The sequence below is a fragment of the Echinops telfairi genome, unplaced genomic scaffold, assembly GCF_000313985.2.
Source record: "Echinops telfairi isolate 266 unplaced genomic scaffold, ASM31398v2 ScPeMD7_22;HRSCAF=79, whole genome shotgun sequence".
In the NCBI taxonomy this organism is placed as follows: Eukaryota; Metazoa; Chordata; class Mammalia; order Afrosoricida; family Tenrecidae; genus Echinops; species Echinops telfairi.
Genome location: NW_022103919.1, coordinates 2,320,662 through 2,338,662, shown reverse-complemented (window position 1 = coordinate 2,338,662; position 18,001 = coordinate 2,320,662). Strand labels below are relative to the sequence as shown.

At 48.2% G+C, this 18,001-nt stretch overlaps 1 protein-coding gene across 1 annotated transcript in view; it reads right to left on the bottom strand.

The window, feature by feature from the left end:
- GARNL3 (GTPase activating Rap/RanGAP domain like 3) overlaps nt 1-18,001 on the bottom strand; it is a 226,405-nt gene that overhangs the window by 31,980 nt on the left and 176,424 nt on the right. The window contains exons 16-22 of the mRNA XM_045288510.1: nt 16,184-16,299; nt 13,690-13,794; nt 12,657-12,731; nt 9,596-9,707; nt 4,875-4,973; nt 4,404-4,523; nt 3,680-3,852 (exon numbers count right to left, since the gene is read on the bottom strand). Of these exons, the coding sequence (XP_045144445.1) occupies nt 3,680-3,852; nt 4,404-4,523; nt 4,875-4,973; nt 9,596-9,707; nt 12,657-12,731; nt 13,690-13,794; nt 16,184-16,299 (800 nt within the window). The remainder of the gene's footprint in view (nt 1-3,679; nt 3,853-4,403; nt 4,524-4,874; nt 4,974-9,595; nt 9,708-12,656; nt 12,732-13,689; nt 13,795-16,183; nt 16,300-18,001) is intronic.

The window sequence follows — 18,001 nt, the reverse complement described above, 5'->3', positions numbered from 1 at the left end:
GGTCAGATGACTAGCCTACTGTTCATTTGTGGTAGAGTCAGGTTTGGAACTCGGGAAATCTGATTTCAGAGTTGGTAAACTTCAAGGTCACACTGTTCTTTATGGTGGGGTCAGCCGGCTTTAGTGGAGACAAAGAATTTCTCAGCTCACCTACTGGTGTCCCCTCCCTCAGGGGTGACTGTTTGACATAGTCTGCATCTTACGATATGGTAGTTTTAAAAAAAGGTACGAGATGGCAAGAGGGACGATCGGGGAAGGAACTGGGTAGCGCTCCGGGATCCTTGAACAGATTTCTCTCACAAGGCTCCACCTTTGCTTTCTAAATAAACCCTGACTGCTGGAGGCAGAGGGGCTCTGGTGGCATCATAGTTACTCACTGGGCTGCCAGCCACAAGGCCAGCAGTTTGAAACCACCAGATGCTCCCCAGGAGAGCTACAGTCTGTGAAGAGTTACAGTCTTGGAAAGTCCTACACTGACCTACAGGCAGCTAGGCAGCAGCGTCAACTCGATGGCAGTGAATTTGGTTAATTTGGGGACTGCAGGCAGGGCAGCTTTGCTGACTGGTTTTTCCCACCGTCATAGCTACAGAAGCCACCAGCCTCTCTTTTTAGCCTTTTGCAACCCCACAAACAACAACAGAAGGGAACGCTGCCCAGAGCTCCGCCAGCCTCCCATTGTTGCTAGGGTGGAGTCCATCCTTGCAGTCACCGTGTCAGTCCATCTTCCCCGCTGACAAGGCACTTTATGTCCTTCTTCAGGGACGGGCCGTCCTGATAGCATCTCTAAAGCACATGACACAAAGTCCTGACAGCCTCGCTTCTAAGAAGCATCCTGGCTTCCTTAGTCCAACAAAGGCCTGTTTGTGCCTCTGTCGTGTCACGGTCCACTCACTGTGCCTCACCAACACCCTCACTTCGGGCTTCCTTGTTCTTGTTCAGAGTCTGCAAGCCTATGAAATGATTAGAAATCCCTTGACTTGCGTCAGGTGCACGTTAGTCTTCCAAGTGGCCTCTTTACCTTTTAATTACTTTAAAGAGGTCTTTTGCAACTGATTTGCCCATGACAAGATGTCATTTGATTCCTTGACTCCTGCTTCCTTGGACATGAATTGCGGATACAAGTAAATTAAAAGACTTGACAAATTCACTAGGTTCTCTGTCCACGTGTGAGGCCTTTTGTTTTCTTTGTTAAGGAGTAATTCACACTGAAGGCTGTAGTCATTGATTTTCACCAGTCAGTATGTCAAGTCCTCTTCACCTTCAGCAAGCAAGGCTGGACCCCCTGTTCCTCACAGCGTCTTAATTAGCCTTTCTTCAATCCTGATGTGGCGTTCTTCTTCGTACAGCCCAGCTTTCCATAGCAGTTGCTCAACACACAGAGAAAATACATATGGTGAAAGGATACGCCCCCAAGCCACCTTTCTTAAGTTTAAACCAGGCAGTATCCCGTCCCCCACCTTTTAAAAAATGTATGTGCTTGTCTTTGAAAATGTAGTAATATTGTTAGACGCCCCCTCATTTTGCTTTGCTTTTAAAACAGCTGCTCTTTGATGTATGTATGGGTTCCGTATGAGCACAAACAAGGGTTTCGGAATTCCTGTTCTTTGCAGTGTTAGGCATAGCCTGCTATGGTCCACACGGTCGAATGTCCTTGCATCATCAACAAAACACAGGTAAGCATCTTCCTAGCATTCTCTACTGTGAGCCAAGATCTATCTGACAGCAACAATATTATCCCTTATCCCGTGTCCTCTACTGAATCCAGCTTGAGTTTGTGACAGTTGTCTGCGGATGTACTGCTGCCATTTTTGACTCCTCCCAAACCGAGCTCACTGCCATCGAGTCAGTGTTGACTCAAAGAGCCCCCCTGAGGGTTTCCAAGACGGTTGATGGGGGTAGAGAGCCCAGTCTTTCTCCTGCGGGGCTGCTGGCGGTTTCCACCTGCTGGCTGGCAGGTGGACTGCAGCCACCGCACCCCCAGGGCTCACGGTCCACTGTCTTCAGCACAATGTGACTTGTGTGTGATCTTGATTGTATACATAGCGATATCTCCCAGTCGTTCGCCAGTGAGCTGTTGTCTAAATTCCTTGGCTCAGAAGAGCGTGGCATCCATTTGTTGATTCATCTCAGTCGTATTCTGTTAATTCCTAGAGCCTCGTTTTTCCATCACGCTTTCAGCACTCCTTTGGATTCTTCCTTCAAGATCATCAGTTCTGGATCCTATGTCACCTCCTGAAATGGTCAAACACTGACCACTTCTTTTGGGTACAGTGATGGTGCATTCGTTCCATCTTCTTTTGATGCTTCCTGCATCAAAATGTAATATTTTGCCCATAGAATCCTTCAACGTTACAACTCAGAGCTTGAATTTTTTCCCTTCAATTATTTTTTTTGCAGCTTGAGAAATGTTAAGTTTATTCGTCCGTTTGGCTTTGCAGCTCCCCAAACCTTTGCACATTTCATAACCCTTTACTTTGTCTTTCTGTACCGCACTTTGAAGTCGCTTGTTCATCTCTTTTACTTCATTTCTCCCATTCACTTTAGCTGCTCTCCGTTCAAGCTTTTAAAAATGTCTCTAGTGTTTTGTTCTTTTAAAAATTTTATTAGCCATTGTATTGGGGGTCTCTCAGAAATCTTACAACAATCCATCATCCAATTGTATTAAGCACACTTGTACTTATATGTTGCCATCAACGTTTCCAAAATATTTTCTTTCTACTTGAGCCCTCTTTTTTTGTTGTTGTTTAAGTTTTGGTATCCACGTTGGTCTTTTATTTTCTTTCCTGTATTTAAGGGCCTTTTGCTTTCGTCACGTGGGTGTGACGTCCTGGACACCATACTTCAACCAATCTCATCTTTAGTAGTTAATGGCTCAACGCGCCAAGTCTTATCTTGAGAGGGTCTCTACGTTTGGGTGGCATATATTTGAGGTTGTACTTTGGCTCTTGTGGACTTGTTTTGAGTTTCTTCAGCTTAGGCTTGCACGTGCATTATGAGCACCTGATGGTCTAGTCGGTTCCACAGGTGGCCCCTAGCCTTGCTCTGACGGATGATCATGAGCATTTCCATCATCTCTTTCTTTCCAAGGAAGGAGTCCATTTGATTCCCAGTTATTCCATCCAGGGGTTTCCACTTGTCTATTCACTGTATCTATTGTTACAGAAAGGTATTTGCAATGAAGTTGTTGGTCTGGCAAAATTCTATCATGTCCTCTCCAGCATAATGTCAATCACCAGCCATATCTCCGACCACTGGTCCTTCGTCATTCCAACTTCTACATTCCAATCACCAGTAGTCAATGGTTCCCTATCATCATGCATTTTTATATGGTTTGCCATTTCTGCCTGCACTCACTAATGTATTTGCTCATCTCTGTTATCTTTCAACTAGAAAGCACTCTCCTTGAGGGCATGGCTTTGTTTTGTTCCCTGCGGTGTTCCCAGGGCCTGGAGCAGCACCTTTGGTGCTCATTGGAATGAATGAGCTGATGGAGTACGGAAGACCCCTTTTTAGTCTTCTGGGGGGTGGGATGGGGGAATTAGGGCACCAGAGGAGACGGTTTCCCTAGTTGATTAATGAAGCAGTGGACCAAGCCAGTGGATGATCACCTGTGGTAGGAGGAAAGAGTCTGCCTTAGGCCATCTTCCTAGGAGGGAAGTGATCCGAAGAGAAAACCTACCCTGATGTACTGGAATTCTTCCACAGGTGACTCCGACAGGGGAGATAACAACGGGATGCTGCTCATTCCACTTGGCTTATGTTTCCTGGTGATAAGAAGCAGTTTATTCCGGATTGCAACCACAATTCTCAGCTCTCTGCTATGGTGAGTGTTAATGGCATACAAGTGGCAACCTGGAAAGAGAAGTAGATGATCCTGAGCAGATGGCAGGAGGATTTGGAAGTCCCCCGGTATGGGGCTTACCTAACATCCTTGAAAACGAAACAAAGTCCAGGAACTAGGGGCTAAGGCAGGAGGGCCACGAACGAACTAAGAATATTAAAGTAGGTTGAATTACGGACAGTTCCAACAAGTCATATTCTCTCTATGCTAGCACTGTGAACTGAGGTTCATTCATGGAAAGCTACCATTTCATATGAATTAACATGAGGGGAGATTGGCACCCTAAGAGTCAACGGAGGCAACAATCTCCACTCCGAGATTTGTTCTTGAGCTTCATTCACCTCCCAAACATTCCATGGCCCCTACTTTCCTCTCACCCTCCACACGGTTTTCAATCTTTCGAGTCCTCCCTAAAGAACACCAGGGCCCTCTTTATGCTGTTTCCAGGTTAAAAAACACAGCCGTCAAATAAAACCGCGGTTCACTTTTATTTCCGGCAGACCCAGGAGCAGCCTGAGAAGCTCGGACACGGAAACCACTGGAAGACGAAGCTCCACATCACCTTTGGTTTTCTCCAGCTTATTTTCTCGGCAGTCACACTTGCTTTTCACGGCCTGTTTGCCCTCGATGATGCCCTTTTGCACAGTGCTCAGTCTGAAGACAAAGAGGCGGGCATCCTTTCCTGGGGAGATGGCAAAGAGGGGAGAGGAGATTGACATGACAAAGGCAAGTGAGTGTGAAGAACGTGGAAAGGGCAGGTGGTGTGGGAAAAATGACAGCCGGAGGAGTTTGGATTTGAAATGTTCCCAAATGCAGGAACAACCCCAGGTCGCCTTTACCTGACCAGGCAACAAGGTCGCCCTGTTCTCTGTCCTTCATCACCCCTCCCCCGAGATCAGATGGGATACCAAGACACCCCCGCCACGGGCCTCAGGACAGCAAGGAGCTGGCATGGCCCAGGCAGCCAGACCACTCTCGGTGCCTGCCAGAAGGCTAAATGCCTTTTCCGGGCCCAGCGCCCAATAAATACCACCTTTGTCTGCTCTGAGGACCAGCAGGTCCAGCGCCTCCAGCACCTGCATCTGCTTCACCGGCAGAGTCCTGTCAAACACCGGCACGGACGGAAGATCACCTGGAAAAGGGAGACCTGGTGACCCACATGCAGTCACAGCCCGGCCTGTGAAGCATGCTGGGAGGGAGGTTAGGAGCTGGGCCTCTCTAGGCTTCCAGAGCTTTCTAAAGGTCTGTGCAATCGTTCAAGCGCTATTCTCTTCTCACCTCGGGGATAAATGATCGTCCCCACCAAAAGGCATTCCAAACTCGATGGTGATGGTAGCAGGAGGGGGAGGTAACCTACAGTTTTCTCCTGCCTGCTTATCGAAGAGAAACCAACGTCTTCCAGTGAATCCCGCTTCTTAACGGGGCGCTAACTAAAGGTCTCACCACCAACTTAAGACAAAACCCAAAGCCAGACTAAGCTCAGTCACAACTTTAAGCATTTTTGTCTTTTTATGCAATGCTTGCGATTACCTTGTATTTTAGGTCGCTTAGCATATTTCTCAAGAAAGTAAAGTGAGCATTTCCTTTGGTATCTAAAGTGAACACAAACTCAATCTACCCTAACCGGTCCTCTATTATCTCCGTAATAGCTCGCCTACACTTTTCTCTGTTTTTCCACGTAGAAATATGAACTCTCCTCTTTAGACAAAAATATGTAAATCAAACTGGGAGACAAATATAAACGGAATTGCCCACATAATGGGAAAACAACAAAAAACAACAGCAGTCACACACAAAACCCAAATTGAAGTGAAAATGTTCGGGAAGATTTCAGGCAAATGGATAATTAAAGACATTTCATTTACCTGGTAGGATTTGTTCTGAGCTCAATGACAAAGCTCTTAACATCGATGGCAGTTTGCTTGGTTACGGAGGGACTCTAGGGCCTAGGGGGCTAAAAGAGTCACACTGTTCTAGAAGCAAAAAGGCCGCTGAGCTTGCCGCAGAATCAGAGAAGGCAGCCCAGGGCCGGTGTAGACCTCTCTGGGAGGAGGACTGGCTATCTCATTCTTGTCTCAACTGTGGTCGTGGCGTGGGTTTGTGCATCTAATCATGACTCAAGTACAAAGAGTCCAGAGGACATGCCTCTTCCAGAAATCTCCGTCGGGCACGGGAGTGCATCTACCCCAGGAGGTGGGGGAGCTTTCGCCATCGTCCTTGGATCTCCTGCTTCTACCGTAGTCCTGGGAGGGCTCTGGGTTTCTCAGAACACAGAACCAGGGGAGCGAGGCTGATCTTGAGTTCCCCTTGCCGATCGGGTCAATAGTAAATTTTATCATACCATCAGCTCCTTACCCCCTCCCCGCAAGGCTTTCAGAAAAAGAAATAGACTCTCGGGGTCTTTGTACTTGGCTGGGGGGAAAGTTGGCTTTCAGAACCTGGCATCACTGAAATACCTGTCGTCCGAATTGGCCGAATGAATATTTTATCATTTGACAGCAGCAGTAGTGGCGGCAACAGCAATGACAGCTAACGGACACCGCGGGCTTGCGGCCAGTGTTCGACATATTTAATGTCAATGTCCCCGTGGTCCTCGTTGGCTGGAGCTTCTAATACTCCCAAGGCACAAATGAAGACGCCGAGGTTCAGAGGTGTTCATGACTTGCCCAAGGCCACACCTTGAACTCGTAGAACCCACCTCTGGGCCGGGACCAAGCCTCGGCATCAAAACAGTACCGCTTTCCTACGGGAGCAGCGGCCATGTCCAGGACTAAGCCAGGGTAGAAACACCTCACTTAAAAGGGAACACCGAGGTATATTACGAACGAGGGGGCTTCAAGAAGTTCGTGGGAAAGTGGAATGAAAGGAGAATGGAATTTTCCCATAAACTTGTTGAAGCCCCTTGCCCTGTAGCTGCTAAGTGGCAGGCAGAGTAATTAGTATCTATTCTCCACCCTGTCTCCCTCAGATGGCTAAGTAGACACTTAGGACAGATGGCTAAGTAGACACTTCCCACAGAGGACAGGCAAGAGGAGGAGGACGGTGATGAGAAAGTGACATGTGGACTTTAATGACCGCTTCATATCATGTTTTTTTCTTCTTATACTCTTTTATGGAGCAACGCAATCTAGAATCCGCTTTCCTGTTCTTTTAAAACATGGAGAGAGCATCTTTAATCAGTCTTTAGATCCCCTTCAAAGTAGGTTTTGCTGTGCTACGGGCACAAAGGATGTTGACTTTTCAAAATGACCTTGAAAGAGGTAGACTTTGGTGTGGATGAAGTTAATGAAATTAGGCAAAGGCTAATGGGATGGAGTGGAACTCGGCCTGACATGAAATGGAGGGATTCACTCATGGAAATAATTTGCAATATGATTAGGCACAGATGAGAAAAAGGTAAACAAAGACATAACAAGCGACCACGGCTTAAAAGCACAGCAAAGACCACAAAGCCTGCCCGAAGGGTTGTTTTCCTTCTCGGCAAAAGCAAACAGGAAAGCTTCTCACAAAAGGATCGGCTGAATAATTAAATCTAAGCTGAGTAATAAACACATCTAAGGAATAAACCAAAGTGTCTGCACTATCACCTGTTTCAGATTCAAATTCAGGTCCAGAGGAAACCATTTTCCTGGCCAATCGCAGTAACGTCTCTCTGACACCTCCATTCATTATGACTTTATTTTATGTTTTCATTTAGTTTTAGACACAGAAAGATGAAAATTTCAGAAAAGAATTTGGTTGTCTTGTTTTGGGTTTTGCATTTAAAAAAAGAGAGAGAGAGAGGGATTGCAAATCATTTTTTCTTCCTATTTTTAAGCAGGCCTTTCAAACAGTCACTGTGAGATACACTCTCTCTTTCCCAAAGTGGCAGGCAGAATTTGACAGTTTTCTAATCAGTTTCCCACAATGACTTGCCCAGGACTTTTGGGGGGAGTCTATGCTAAGGTGAACACAAAAATAGTGATCCTGCTGAACTGAGTGAAATGCAGTTGGCTTAGGGGAGGCTACTGGAGGATGACCCCCCCCACTGGCTCTGGGTCCAGAGGTGCCACTTTGCCAACCGTGTGAGGAGGGGCAAGGCGGACCACCTTCTTTAGGCCTCAGTGTCTCCATCCTGGCACGGGGGCGTCCTCTAGGTCTGCTTGGGTGGGAACTTAGAAGTGAAAAAATACAGGTATAAATATATATTTGTTTGCACTTTTGGCAAAATCGAAGGCTTCTATGATCTTTTAGGAAGCTCATCAGGACATAGCAATGAAGACGGCTGCCGCGTAATAGGTTATTGCTATGCGCCAGACAAGGCTTTAAACACTTAACCTGTATCTAAGGGCCACGGGCAGCCCCCTGTTACTGAATAGCATCATCCCCATTGCGTTCCTTCATCTATTAAAAACGCAGTTAATAACCTGTTTCCCAGGCACTTAGAAAACTACCCCCTGATTTCTTTTTAGTGAAATCTGAGGAGGCTCTGAGAGGTTACGTAATTTCTTTCCGGCCACAAGGATGTTTAAGGACGGGTTTGAGGTTTCTAAACATATGGTTTTCATTTAATTTCTGAATTTTTAAATGGGTCTACCATTTATGAGACTTGTGATACGGATCAAAAACAATCGACATGATTAGAGAGGAGCCCATTATAAATCGGTCCAGCGCCAGCTCTCTCCACACTACAGAAGGTCCAGCACAGTGCACAGAGCAGGCACCCTGCACAGGGGCTGAGTCCACGGGGTGAGGCAGCGAGTGCAGTCAGTGCTGAAGGGCAGGTGCACATGGCACAGGGCTGGGCTGTAATGTTACTCTCCCAGTGCCAGGCTGAAGCCTTCCAGGGCAACTAGAGACTATGCAGTCTGAGGAGGTGCCTTTGGAAGATGCTGTCCTGGTGCCCATCGCCCTCTCAGAGGACCGTTGCTGATATTCAGCCCCTTCAGGCCACATGAGGTAATGCAGAAGTAGCCCAAGGGCCTGGAGGCTAAATCCCCGTGCTGTGAATGCCTTCACAGCATCCTCACCAGAGGTTTGTCTGATGGACAGGGAACGGACTCTTTCCAGACCGGCTGATCTACCTGTCCGTCAGAGGGTTGATTTTATATCGAGCTGAAGTATGTCTTCCTGTCAATCTTTTTGTTGCTCTCACCCCAAACTCACTGCCATTACATGGACGCTGAAGGATGAGGCTGCCGACTCCTGTAGAGATGGAAGCCTGGGAACCCAAAGGGGCAGGTCTACTTTGTCCTGTAGGGTTCCTAGGAGTTTATTGTTATAACCATGAAAAATAGGGTTTTCTAAGATTCTGATTGCTTGTTTAAATACCAACTACTTTCAAAATAAGAAACCTTTTTATTTTATTCTTATTTTTAGAGGTGTCGAGAGAGAGGAGAGCATGGCTTGATGTCCAAAGACCTCAAACACAGAGGTTCTGAATCGCATGGTCTGTGTTGATTCCAGGTAGAACGTTGGACTGGTGCTAAGGACTGGCTCCACGAGGGAGATCCTTCTTGCGGGTCATGTGATGGCTACAGACCAATCAGAGCTTGGGGGAAGGGACACATCTGTCCTGCACGGCTCTCCCTCCAGCCGGCTTCCCTCTGCTTGCCCTAAAACAAAGGGTTCGTTTGATAAGGAAGTGAGCTTTTGCTAACCTCTCTCCAGAAGGCACGTTTATGGTTTAACGGGCATTGACCGGTGGTCACCCATGGCAGAAATACTGCAAGTCACACAAATAAAAAACATTTGTAGGAGCGGCTACTCACTAACCATCCACTAGCAAGACGCCAGCATCAGTGGAGACCAGCAAGGCCTGGCCCCAGGGATCTGCACACACGGCTTCGTGAGGGAAATTACTGCAGAAGCACTGGGGCTCCCAGGGCTGCGAGGCGACACAAGCATTGGAAAATGAGTGCACCAGAGAACGTAGACTGCGGCCTATCCAACAACTCCTGAAGCAGAAACACAGACACCCCCGTGGGAGCGGGCACCCCAAACCCCGGAGGTCTGGGGCTGCACACACATGTGCAATCGGGAAGGAGTGAGTTCGAGTGTGTCTGGTCCCAGGAACCGGCCCTCGATTGTCCCAGTGGTCCTTGAAGGAAACCAAAGGATTGAGAACAAGGTTTTTGATAAGCAGTTTTTTCCCCCCTTTAACACCTGGCGATTGGATCAATTGGTGTCTATCTCTTGGCGAATTCATATTAGTTCAACCGAAAATGAAGTCCCACGTAACTATAAAAACAAGTCAGGTTCCTGTGTTGCTGATTCAGCAAATTATTAAACCATACACAGTGCACAAGACTGATACTGTCTCAATAGGAAAATGGTTATTGTTCTATTTAAGGCTGAAAAACAACAACAACAACAACAACAACAACAAACCCTTAGGAGAAAACGCAACAACAGCAAGTGCCACCATCAAACGTATGCGCCCTCTTTTGTGCCACATCCACGTTTTCTCCTTTTGTCACAATTTCATTTTCCTTTCGGGCATCAAGAGCTCAGAGCTGTGTGCGTGCATGTGCATCTGCCCGGAGCCCGTGGGTTCCCATTTAGCGAGTTGTTAAGTCACACTGGAATTGTGAGCATTTTCATTTAGAATTATTCACTTCTCTCCAAACCACTGGGCTTAGTCTCAAAGGACAAAGCACGTTCGTGGAGATTCTCAGGCATGAGACTAAGTCCTACAACTTCACTTTTACACCCAATTAACACAAAGGCCTGATGTCCCGTCTGGGGCTATTTGAGAGCATGTGTGTTTAAGTGTGTGTTTGTACACAGGCACATGCTAGCATACCCTAAGTAGATGTGCAAGGCTCCAAGGCCCGCCTTTCAGGTTGTCATGAGGGATGGAGGTAAGTACTGTGTGTATCACTGCTATCTTAGAAGAATCATGATGTCCCTTTGAGAAACCTAAAGGAAAACAAAAAACTCACTGCCACTGAGTCAATTCTGACTCCTAGGGACCTGACAGGACAGGGTAGCACTGCCCCTGGGAGTTCCCCAGACGGTAACTCTTGACGGGAGAAGAAAGCCTTGTCTTTCTCCCATGGAGAGGCAGGTGGTTTCAAACTGCTGACCTTGCAGTTAGCAGCCCAATGCATAACCACCCTGCCACTGGGGCTCCTTGGAGAAATTCACAAGCCTCCGAAAGAATACTCACTTGCTAGGATGAGGCTTATACTGTTGGGAAAAGATCACCTGAAAAACATTTTATAAACGGAAAAGGCTATACAAATGTAAGTCATTAAGCAGACGGCATTTCCCCAGGGTAATAGCTGGCAATCCTGAGTTTGCGACTTACAGTTAGAAGACATGAAAAGCAAATTTAATATACACGCCAACCAGGCGACAGACAGACATCAGAGGTAACGGGAAGACAGAGCAGTCAGCTCTAGTATAGCTCAATGTTCCCTGGCCACAGGGCGTGATTCCAGAAGAGTTACGCAGAAAAGAGGTCTGGATCCGGAAGATCCCAGGGTCCTTTAGAGGAACCATGGAGGGCTCATGGACGCCTGAGGAACCCGTGGGTGCACTTGGCCACGTGTCCATTCTCCTGGCCTGGGGGTGGCCGATCCCATTGCTTTCATGGGTTTGCCAAGGGGCCATAGAGCAGACTCAGATCTGGCCACAGAGGCTCCGGTCTGATGACTCATGACATTTGCCAGTGTCCACCAAGGTCTCAAGGTCTCCCTGCCTGAACTCAGAACTCTAAATCGATTCCCCAGAACAGCTTATTACGAAGGCTATTGAATCTCATTGGAATTCGGTATTCAGAAAACGCTCGGCAATCCTGCACATGCCTGCTGTCCAGGTGAACAGGTAGGTAGCGGGATTGTGGCACCCTTTGGGAAGGATGCCTTAACCTCATGCCTTCCGTTGCTTGTGATTCTTTAGCATCATTTGCATCTGTAATTCACCACTCTTTCCTGAAAACCAGACTTTAAAGCATGTGAACTGTGCAGTTCGAATACAAATCACTTATACCTTTATCAGGAAGGCGAAGGCATCTATCACTATTTTACTTTTCGGACACTTCTCTCGTGATGGGCTGCCTTCAAATTTGTTTCCCGTAAATACTTAAGATGTACACTGAACACAGACATAATGATTGAGTTACTAAGCGCATCTGGTGGTGGTTTGCAGTACAAAAATCACGCGCAAGTCTGTACTTCAACTCATTTGTTTTCCCCTCCCTCTTCTTCATTATCATCTAGTTATTTTTCCTGCAGAAAATGGAAACACGAAGATGTCGGCAGATAGGCCACCGGAGCGGCTAGCTGGCTGATTGAGCAGTCAGTCCTCCGCCGTCGCACCCTGACCAACAACTAGGAACTTGCTAGCAATGTAAATCCTCCGGCCTCACTCCAGACCCTGAATCATAAACGAACACACACTAGACCCGTCTAAGAAGTACTATTCTAGGGCTTTGCTGTGCAAAGTGTGGTCTGGGGTCAGCAGCACAGGCATCCCCTAGAGCTTGCTAGAAATGTAGAGTCTTGACCCCCACCTCAAGCCTCTAGAATCAGAATATGCATCTGATCAAGATGTCCAGGTGAGCTGGGCACACACTCACGTTGGAACATCACTGTGGACAGTGGCCTGCCTGAGCAGGCCTGGCCCGGCAGCTCTGCTCCACTTCGTCACGCAAAGACATGTGCACCCCAGAGGCAGCGGAGGGACTCCCACCGAGCATCGACCCCACGCTATCTGAGACTTCCCCGGAGAGGACTGCACAGTCGACACACTCTTCCTCTCTCTGAACAGGAGCAGCTCTGTGCTGGAGGAAAGATGTTCACGGCTCTACTTGGAAGGGTCATCAACTCACCTCTTTCTTACAGATCCCCGAAGCTGCCAAGTTGGACGGAGCATCCCCCCTCACAATGGATTTCAGTTTCAGGGCCTTAAGAAGCAGAGATCTCTTTTAAAGTTTGTTATCAGGCCGTTGAAGAACAGCAGGACAAACAACCATGAGTTGCAGGAGAGTGGCTGCAGCCGTCGTCATCTCGGGCTGAGGTTGGAGGTTCCCCCACTGCTTTATCATCGAACGTGAATATGGTAACGCCTGGATTACAGTATTCGAGTTGGGATCACCCCACATACAATGATTTTCAAGCGGGGGAAGCCCTGAAAACCGCTATCTAGGGCTCTCTCCGTCTTGATGGTATCAGATTCTGTAGAGGCAGGATGGGGGTATTTTAAACAAGTACCAATGTTGAAAGATCTCTGAACCGGTAGCAGCTATTTGGGGAGAAAGTTTTCCCTTTGCCTCTGAAGCTTTCCTGGATCACAGGACACCTCCCTTCATCCACCTGCTTGGTGAGCTCCCTGCTTTGGGGTCAGAAATGTCTCTGCCGTTGACAGCACTCCCTCCTGCAGTGGCAAAGGCTCGGGGCAGGGATCTGTGTTGCTTCCCAGAACTGAGATACCCAGGGCTGAGTGTCACGTGGGAGTGAGGCAAGGGCAGTGCGGTTTGTGCCATAAGCAGGAATCAGGTGATGACAGTGCTCTTCTGAGTGACATGCCACTCTACTTACTCCTGCAAAGGATGTTCCCCAAATTGGCATCCTGGTCCCCAGAAAATTCCCAGGAAGCTAGCAAGTGGTGCATGCTCTCTTGACCACAGGGAGCTCGGAGCTGGATGCTGCAGCTGCTTTGCAGAACGTTTGACTCTCCTGCACCCAGGACTATGTCTACCTGTGCACCTTGGCCACGTTTCCCACAATAACTCCATGGAAGGGACCAGGTGCCACAGGAATATGCAAACATGAGCATCTTTGCAGGTGGGCCATCAAGTTTGGTTGGGACTCACAACTACACACCTCACCAAAAAAAAAAAAAAAGGGAAGAATAAAACCCACCTGCCCTATTCTAACAAATTCTGCCTGGCGAGCCTCCTCCTTCTTCCGTGCCGACTTGGGAGATTCTGGTAAGACATCGCTAAAAGACCGTCTATTGAGCATGTTCTATGAAAGAAGAGGAAAAAATAAAAGATGAATGTCACAAAGGGGTGTCACATCTTATCCTCTGGCTTCTCATTGTGCTGAAATGTATTGGTCCTCGCTCTACATCCTATACTTGCTCGTTCGGTAAGCGGTTACGGAGCACCTACTATGTGCCAGGGTCCAACCCAGATGTCACCAGACAAACAAACACACTGCCTTCAAGTCGATGCAACTCATAGCAACGCTGTAGGACGGGGCAGAGCCGCCCCATGTGAGTTTCTGAGACTTTATAAAGTCCTCACAGGAGTAGAAAGCATTTTCAGACTGCCAGCCTCGTCGTCAGCGGCTCACCTCATCGGCCCTGTGCCTCCAGGCCTCCTAAATGCCAGGGATTAAAACAAGTCCACAAGTGGCCAGTGAGGGCTATGCCTCGGGGGAGGGCGCGAGGCTTGAAATCAGGCAAACCAGCCGCTCCGTTTCTTACTAACTCATCAACAGCGAGGTCCAGGTCACCAGAGGGTGCCCTTCTCAGAGAGTGGCTGCCCGCCGCTGGAGCACCACTTGCCGATGGCATCCCTGGGATGTGACACACTGCTCCACTCGGTAACCTAGGACAAGTGAGGTCCTTAGAGTTTTGGCTTAGCTTCTTTACGGGGTTCATCGCCAGGCCCTAGGTAGGTTAGGAGGATTCAACGAGGCCATGAATGCAAGTGTAGTGGTTGGCACACAGTAAGTAAGTGTGCTGGACACACACGAACTAAGTCTCTTCCAAACCATAGTCTTAGAACTGGGTACACTTATTCAATCAGCAAGTATCGACTGCGCTCCTACAACTCTGCCGGTGTGGGGAAGGTGATGGAGAGTCCCTGTCCTTGTGGAGACCGGAATCTAAGTGGGGAGAGAGATCGGATGACCACGGGTGTTAAATTCTGTGAAAGAGAAGTGTGTGGGGCTATAAGAGTATGTAACGGGCCTCTCCGTTTCCATTGTCCGGATCAGAGAAATCCCACCTAGGGCACCTTCAGCCGTAACCTGGAGAACCTCTGGACTCATCGAGGCCCCCCTCTGCATCCTGCCCTGACGAGCAACAATGGAATGCACCGAGGACAGATTTTTAGGCGGCCTGGGAGGCGGGTGGCCTAATCCCTGCAAGCAGTGTAGGAGTTACGGGCAGTCAGAAGTTAATGTCCTGCTCAAATGACGTGGGGCCTGCGCTGAGAGGAAATGACTGCAGAGGAGTACTTGGAGCAGCGGTTCTCAACCCGTGGGTGGCAAAATGACAGTGATGAAGTAGCAACGAAAATAATTTTATGGTTGGGGGGTCACCACAACATGAGGAACTGTCTGAAAGGGTCGCAGCATGAGGAAGGTTGAGAACCACTGACTTAGAGCATGGCGAGCTTCTGCATCTCCCCTGGGTGAGCTCCCAACACCGGATGCTGCCTCCATTTACACCCATCATTAATGATATTTCTTGCATTTTATGACTGTGTGGATTCTACAGGAGTCTCCTCCCCTGTTGTGTATTTCTTGGTTAAAGAGGGGTAAAGTTTTCCAACAGTGATTATATTTCCCTGCTGAACGACCGAGTTCCCAACATCTGCTGCGTTCACACTGAGTTTGGGAGCCTGGCAAGAGGACACATGTGTCCCTCAGGGCGCTGAGTTCCTCCAGGAGGGTGCTGGGTCTGATCCGTGGGGCTATGCTGAGGCCTGGGAAGTATCTGGCACAAAAAGGTTGGCATTAAGTGCAAGTGTTAATTTCTTTCCTAAACAAGGCCCTGCATCTTCAGAAAAACGTTTTTTAAAGCACCCGCTCTCCTTCTGGGAGCCCTGGCGGCATAGTGGTTATGAGTTCAGCTACGATCTGCAAGGTTAGCAGTTTGACACCACCAGCCACCCCTCGGGAGAAAGCTGGGCTTTCTACTCTCGGAAAGAGTTACAGTCTTGGAGACTCATGGGGGCAAGTCTACGCTGTCCTGCAGGGTTGCTATGAGACAGCACAGACTCGATGGCAGTGAGTCGGGGCTTTTGTTGGCTGTTTGCTTACTCTCCCTCAACCATCCCCATTTTTGCCTTATCTGTCGGTTCTACTAATGTTGAGTTACTATCACCAACACCCCCCTCCAAACAAGACTCTGCAACGTTCCCGGGACAACGGAGTTACAATAACCCCCCCACCCCCACGCCCTGCCCATGTACACCTTAACATCCGCGGAGCCTGGCTCTACGACACTCACGCTCCTTTATCAAAGCACCCAACGCTCCTCTGCTTGGGGTGGCCCCAGTACAGCCTCGACAGCAAGAATAAGGGGGTCTCCTTAGTTTTTCTAACCAGGACCTCGTGGCTAAACTTCTCTTTTCAACTCAGACACCATGGAAAGCAGAGCGGTCTGCTGATCCGGGCTTACCTTGTGCACATCTGGCATCAGATCCTGGTGCAAAGAGCGAATCAACATATCCAGGGTACGCCGGCGTTTCTGGGCAAAGGTTGCGGTTTCCAGAGTGGCTTTCTCACCGTTAATTACTAAGCAAATCAAATTATAAAGAAAAACACAGACATTAGCACAGTGAACCCTACCTACTTATCAACACCGGTTTTGCTATTGCCAGGATCTCTCCTTTATGAAACAAGGCTTTCAAAAGCTCTTGATTTCTCTATACAGATGCAAAGCAGCGATACATATGCCAGTTTACCTGTCCTATTGGACTGAACAAAGGGCGTATCTTTTTATCTGAAGCTTTCTTTAGCACTACACTCGATCATCAATCTGCCCACTCACTCATCATAGCCACCCCCTCTCCCATCTGTCTGTTCATTCAATCATCTCCCCACCCACCCACTCATCTAACACAGGGAAGCAAAACACTAGATGTCATTCAGCGGGGACTGAAAATAAACTTGCTGCATCTTGTTAGAAAATGGAAGCGTAATTGAAATGGAATACATATCTGCTGACGTCAGGTGGACTGGACTGAAAGCACAGAGTGCCAGAAAGGGGTTCTCCTGTGCTTACCGACATGCAAGGGCATTCGACAGTGCGGGCCATAAACTATGGAGAACATTGTGAAGATGGGAAGTCTGAAACATTCATTGTTTTCATGAGAAACTTGTACATAGACCAAGAGGCAGTGGTTTGAATAGACGAGGGGCTACTGAATGGGTTAAAACCAGGAAATGTACGCATCGGGTTGTATCTTTTCAGGATATTTATTCAGTCTAGATGCTGATCATATACTCCAAGAGCCAGGCTAGCTGAAGGGAATGCGGCAGCAGGGTTAGGAGAAGAACTTATTAACAACCTGTAATATGCAGATGACACAACCGGGCTGGCAGAAGGGGAAGAGGGCTTGAGGTACTTATTGATGAAGGATCAACAAATATAGTCTTTAAAGTGGATTGCAACTCAATGTAAAGACAACACCCCCCCCTCACAACTGGACCAATAAGCAGCATCACGGTAAATGGAGAAGTGACTGCACTTGTCCAGGATTTCATCTTACTTGGATCCCCAGCCAGTTCTTATGTATTCAGTGCACTGCACTGGGCCAATCTGCTGCAGAAGATCTCGTTAAAACGCCGACGAGCAGAGCATATCACGCTGAGGGCTGCAGCGTGCCTGCTATTTTCAGTCACCTCACCCGCATGGGAAAGCTGACCGTGAGAAAGGAAGAACAGAGGACTGGTGCACCTGAATGAAGACGCTGGCGAAGAATATTGACATTACCACAAACTGCCAAAGGAACAAATTGGTATCGGAAGAAGTACAACCAGGCTGCTCCTTTGAAGCAAAGATGGGGAGACTTTGTCTCACGGACTTCGAACATGTTATCAGGAGGGAGCCGTCCCTGGGAAAGGACGTCATGCTTGTTCAAATAGAAGGTCAGAGAGAAGACCTTCATTGAGAGGGACCGACACACTGACTGCCCCGAGGACCTCACGCATAACCGCCCGTAAAGACGGCACAAGACCAAGCCGTGCTTTGTTCTGTTGCCCACAGACAGGGTGGTTATTAGTTCAAGCCAACTCAATGCCTCTAACAAGAAGCAGAATAGTGGGGAACTTCCTTCTGGGAAACAGCCGACGTTTTAGTGGTTGACTAACCAACTAGGAACTGATCATGGAATTTCCAGTTACACATTGGAGCACAGAATAGGAAATGTGCAAGGGAGGCTAGGAGTTTGTAGCCAAGACAATTATAGGTTCGAATCTCAGTTCTACTGCTGGC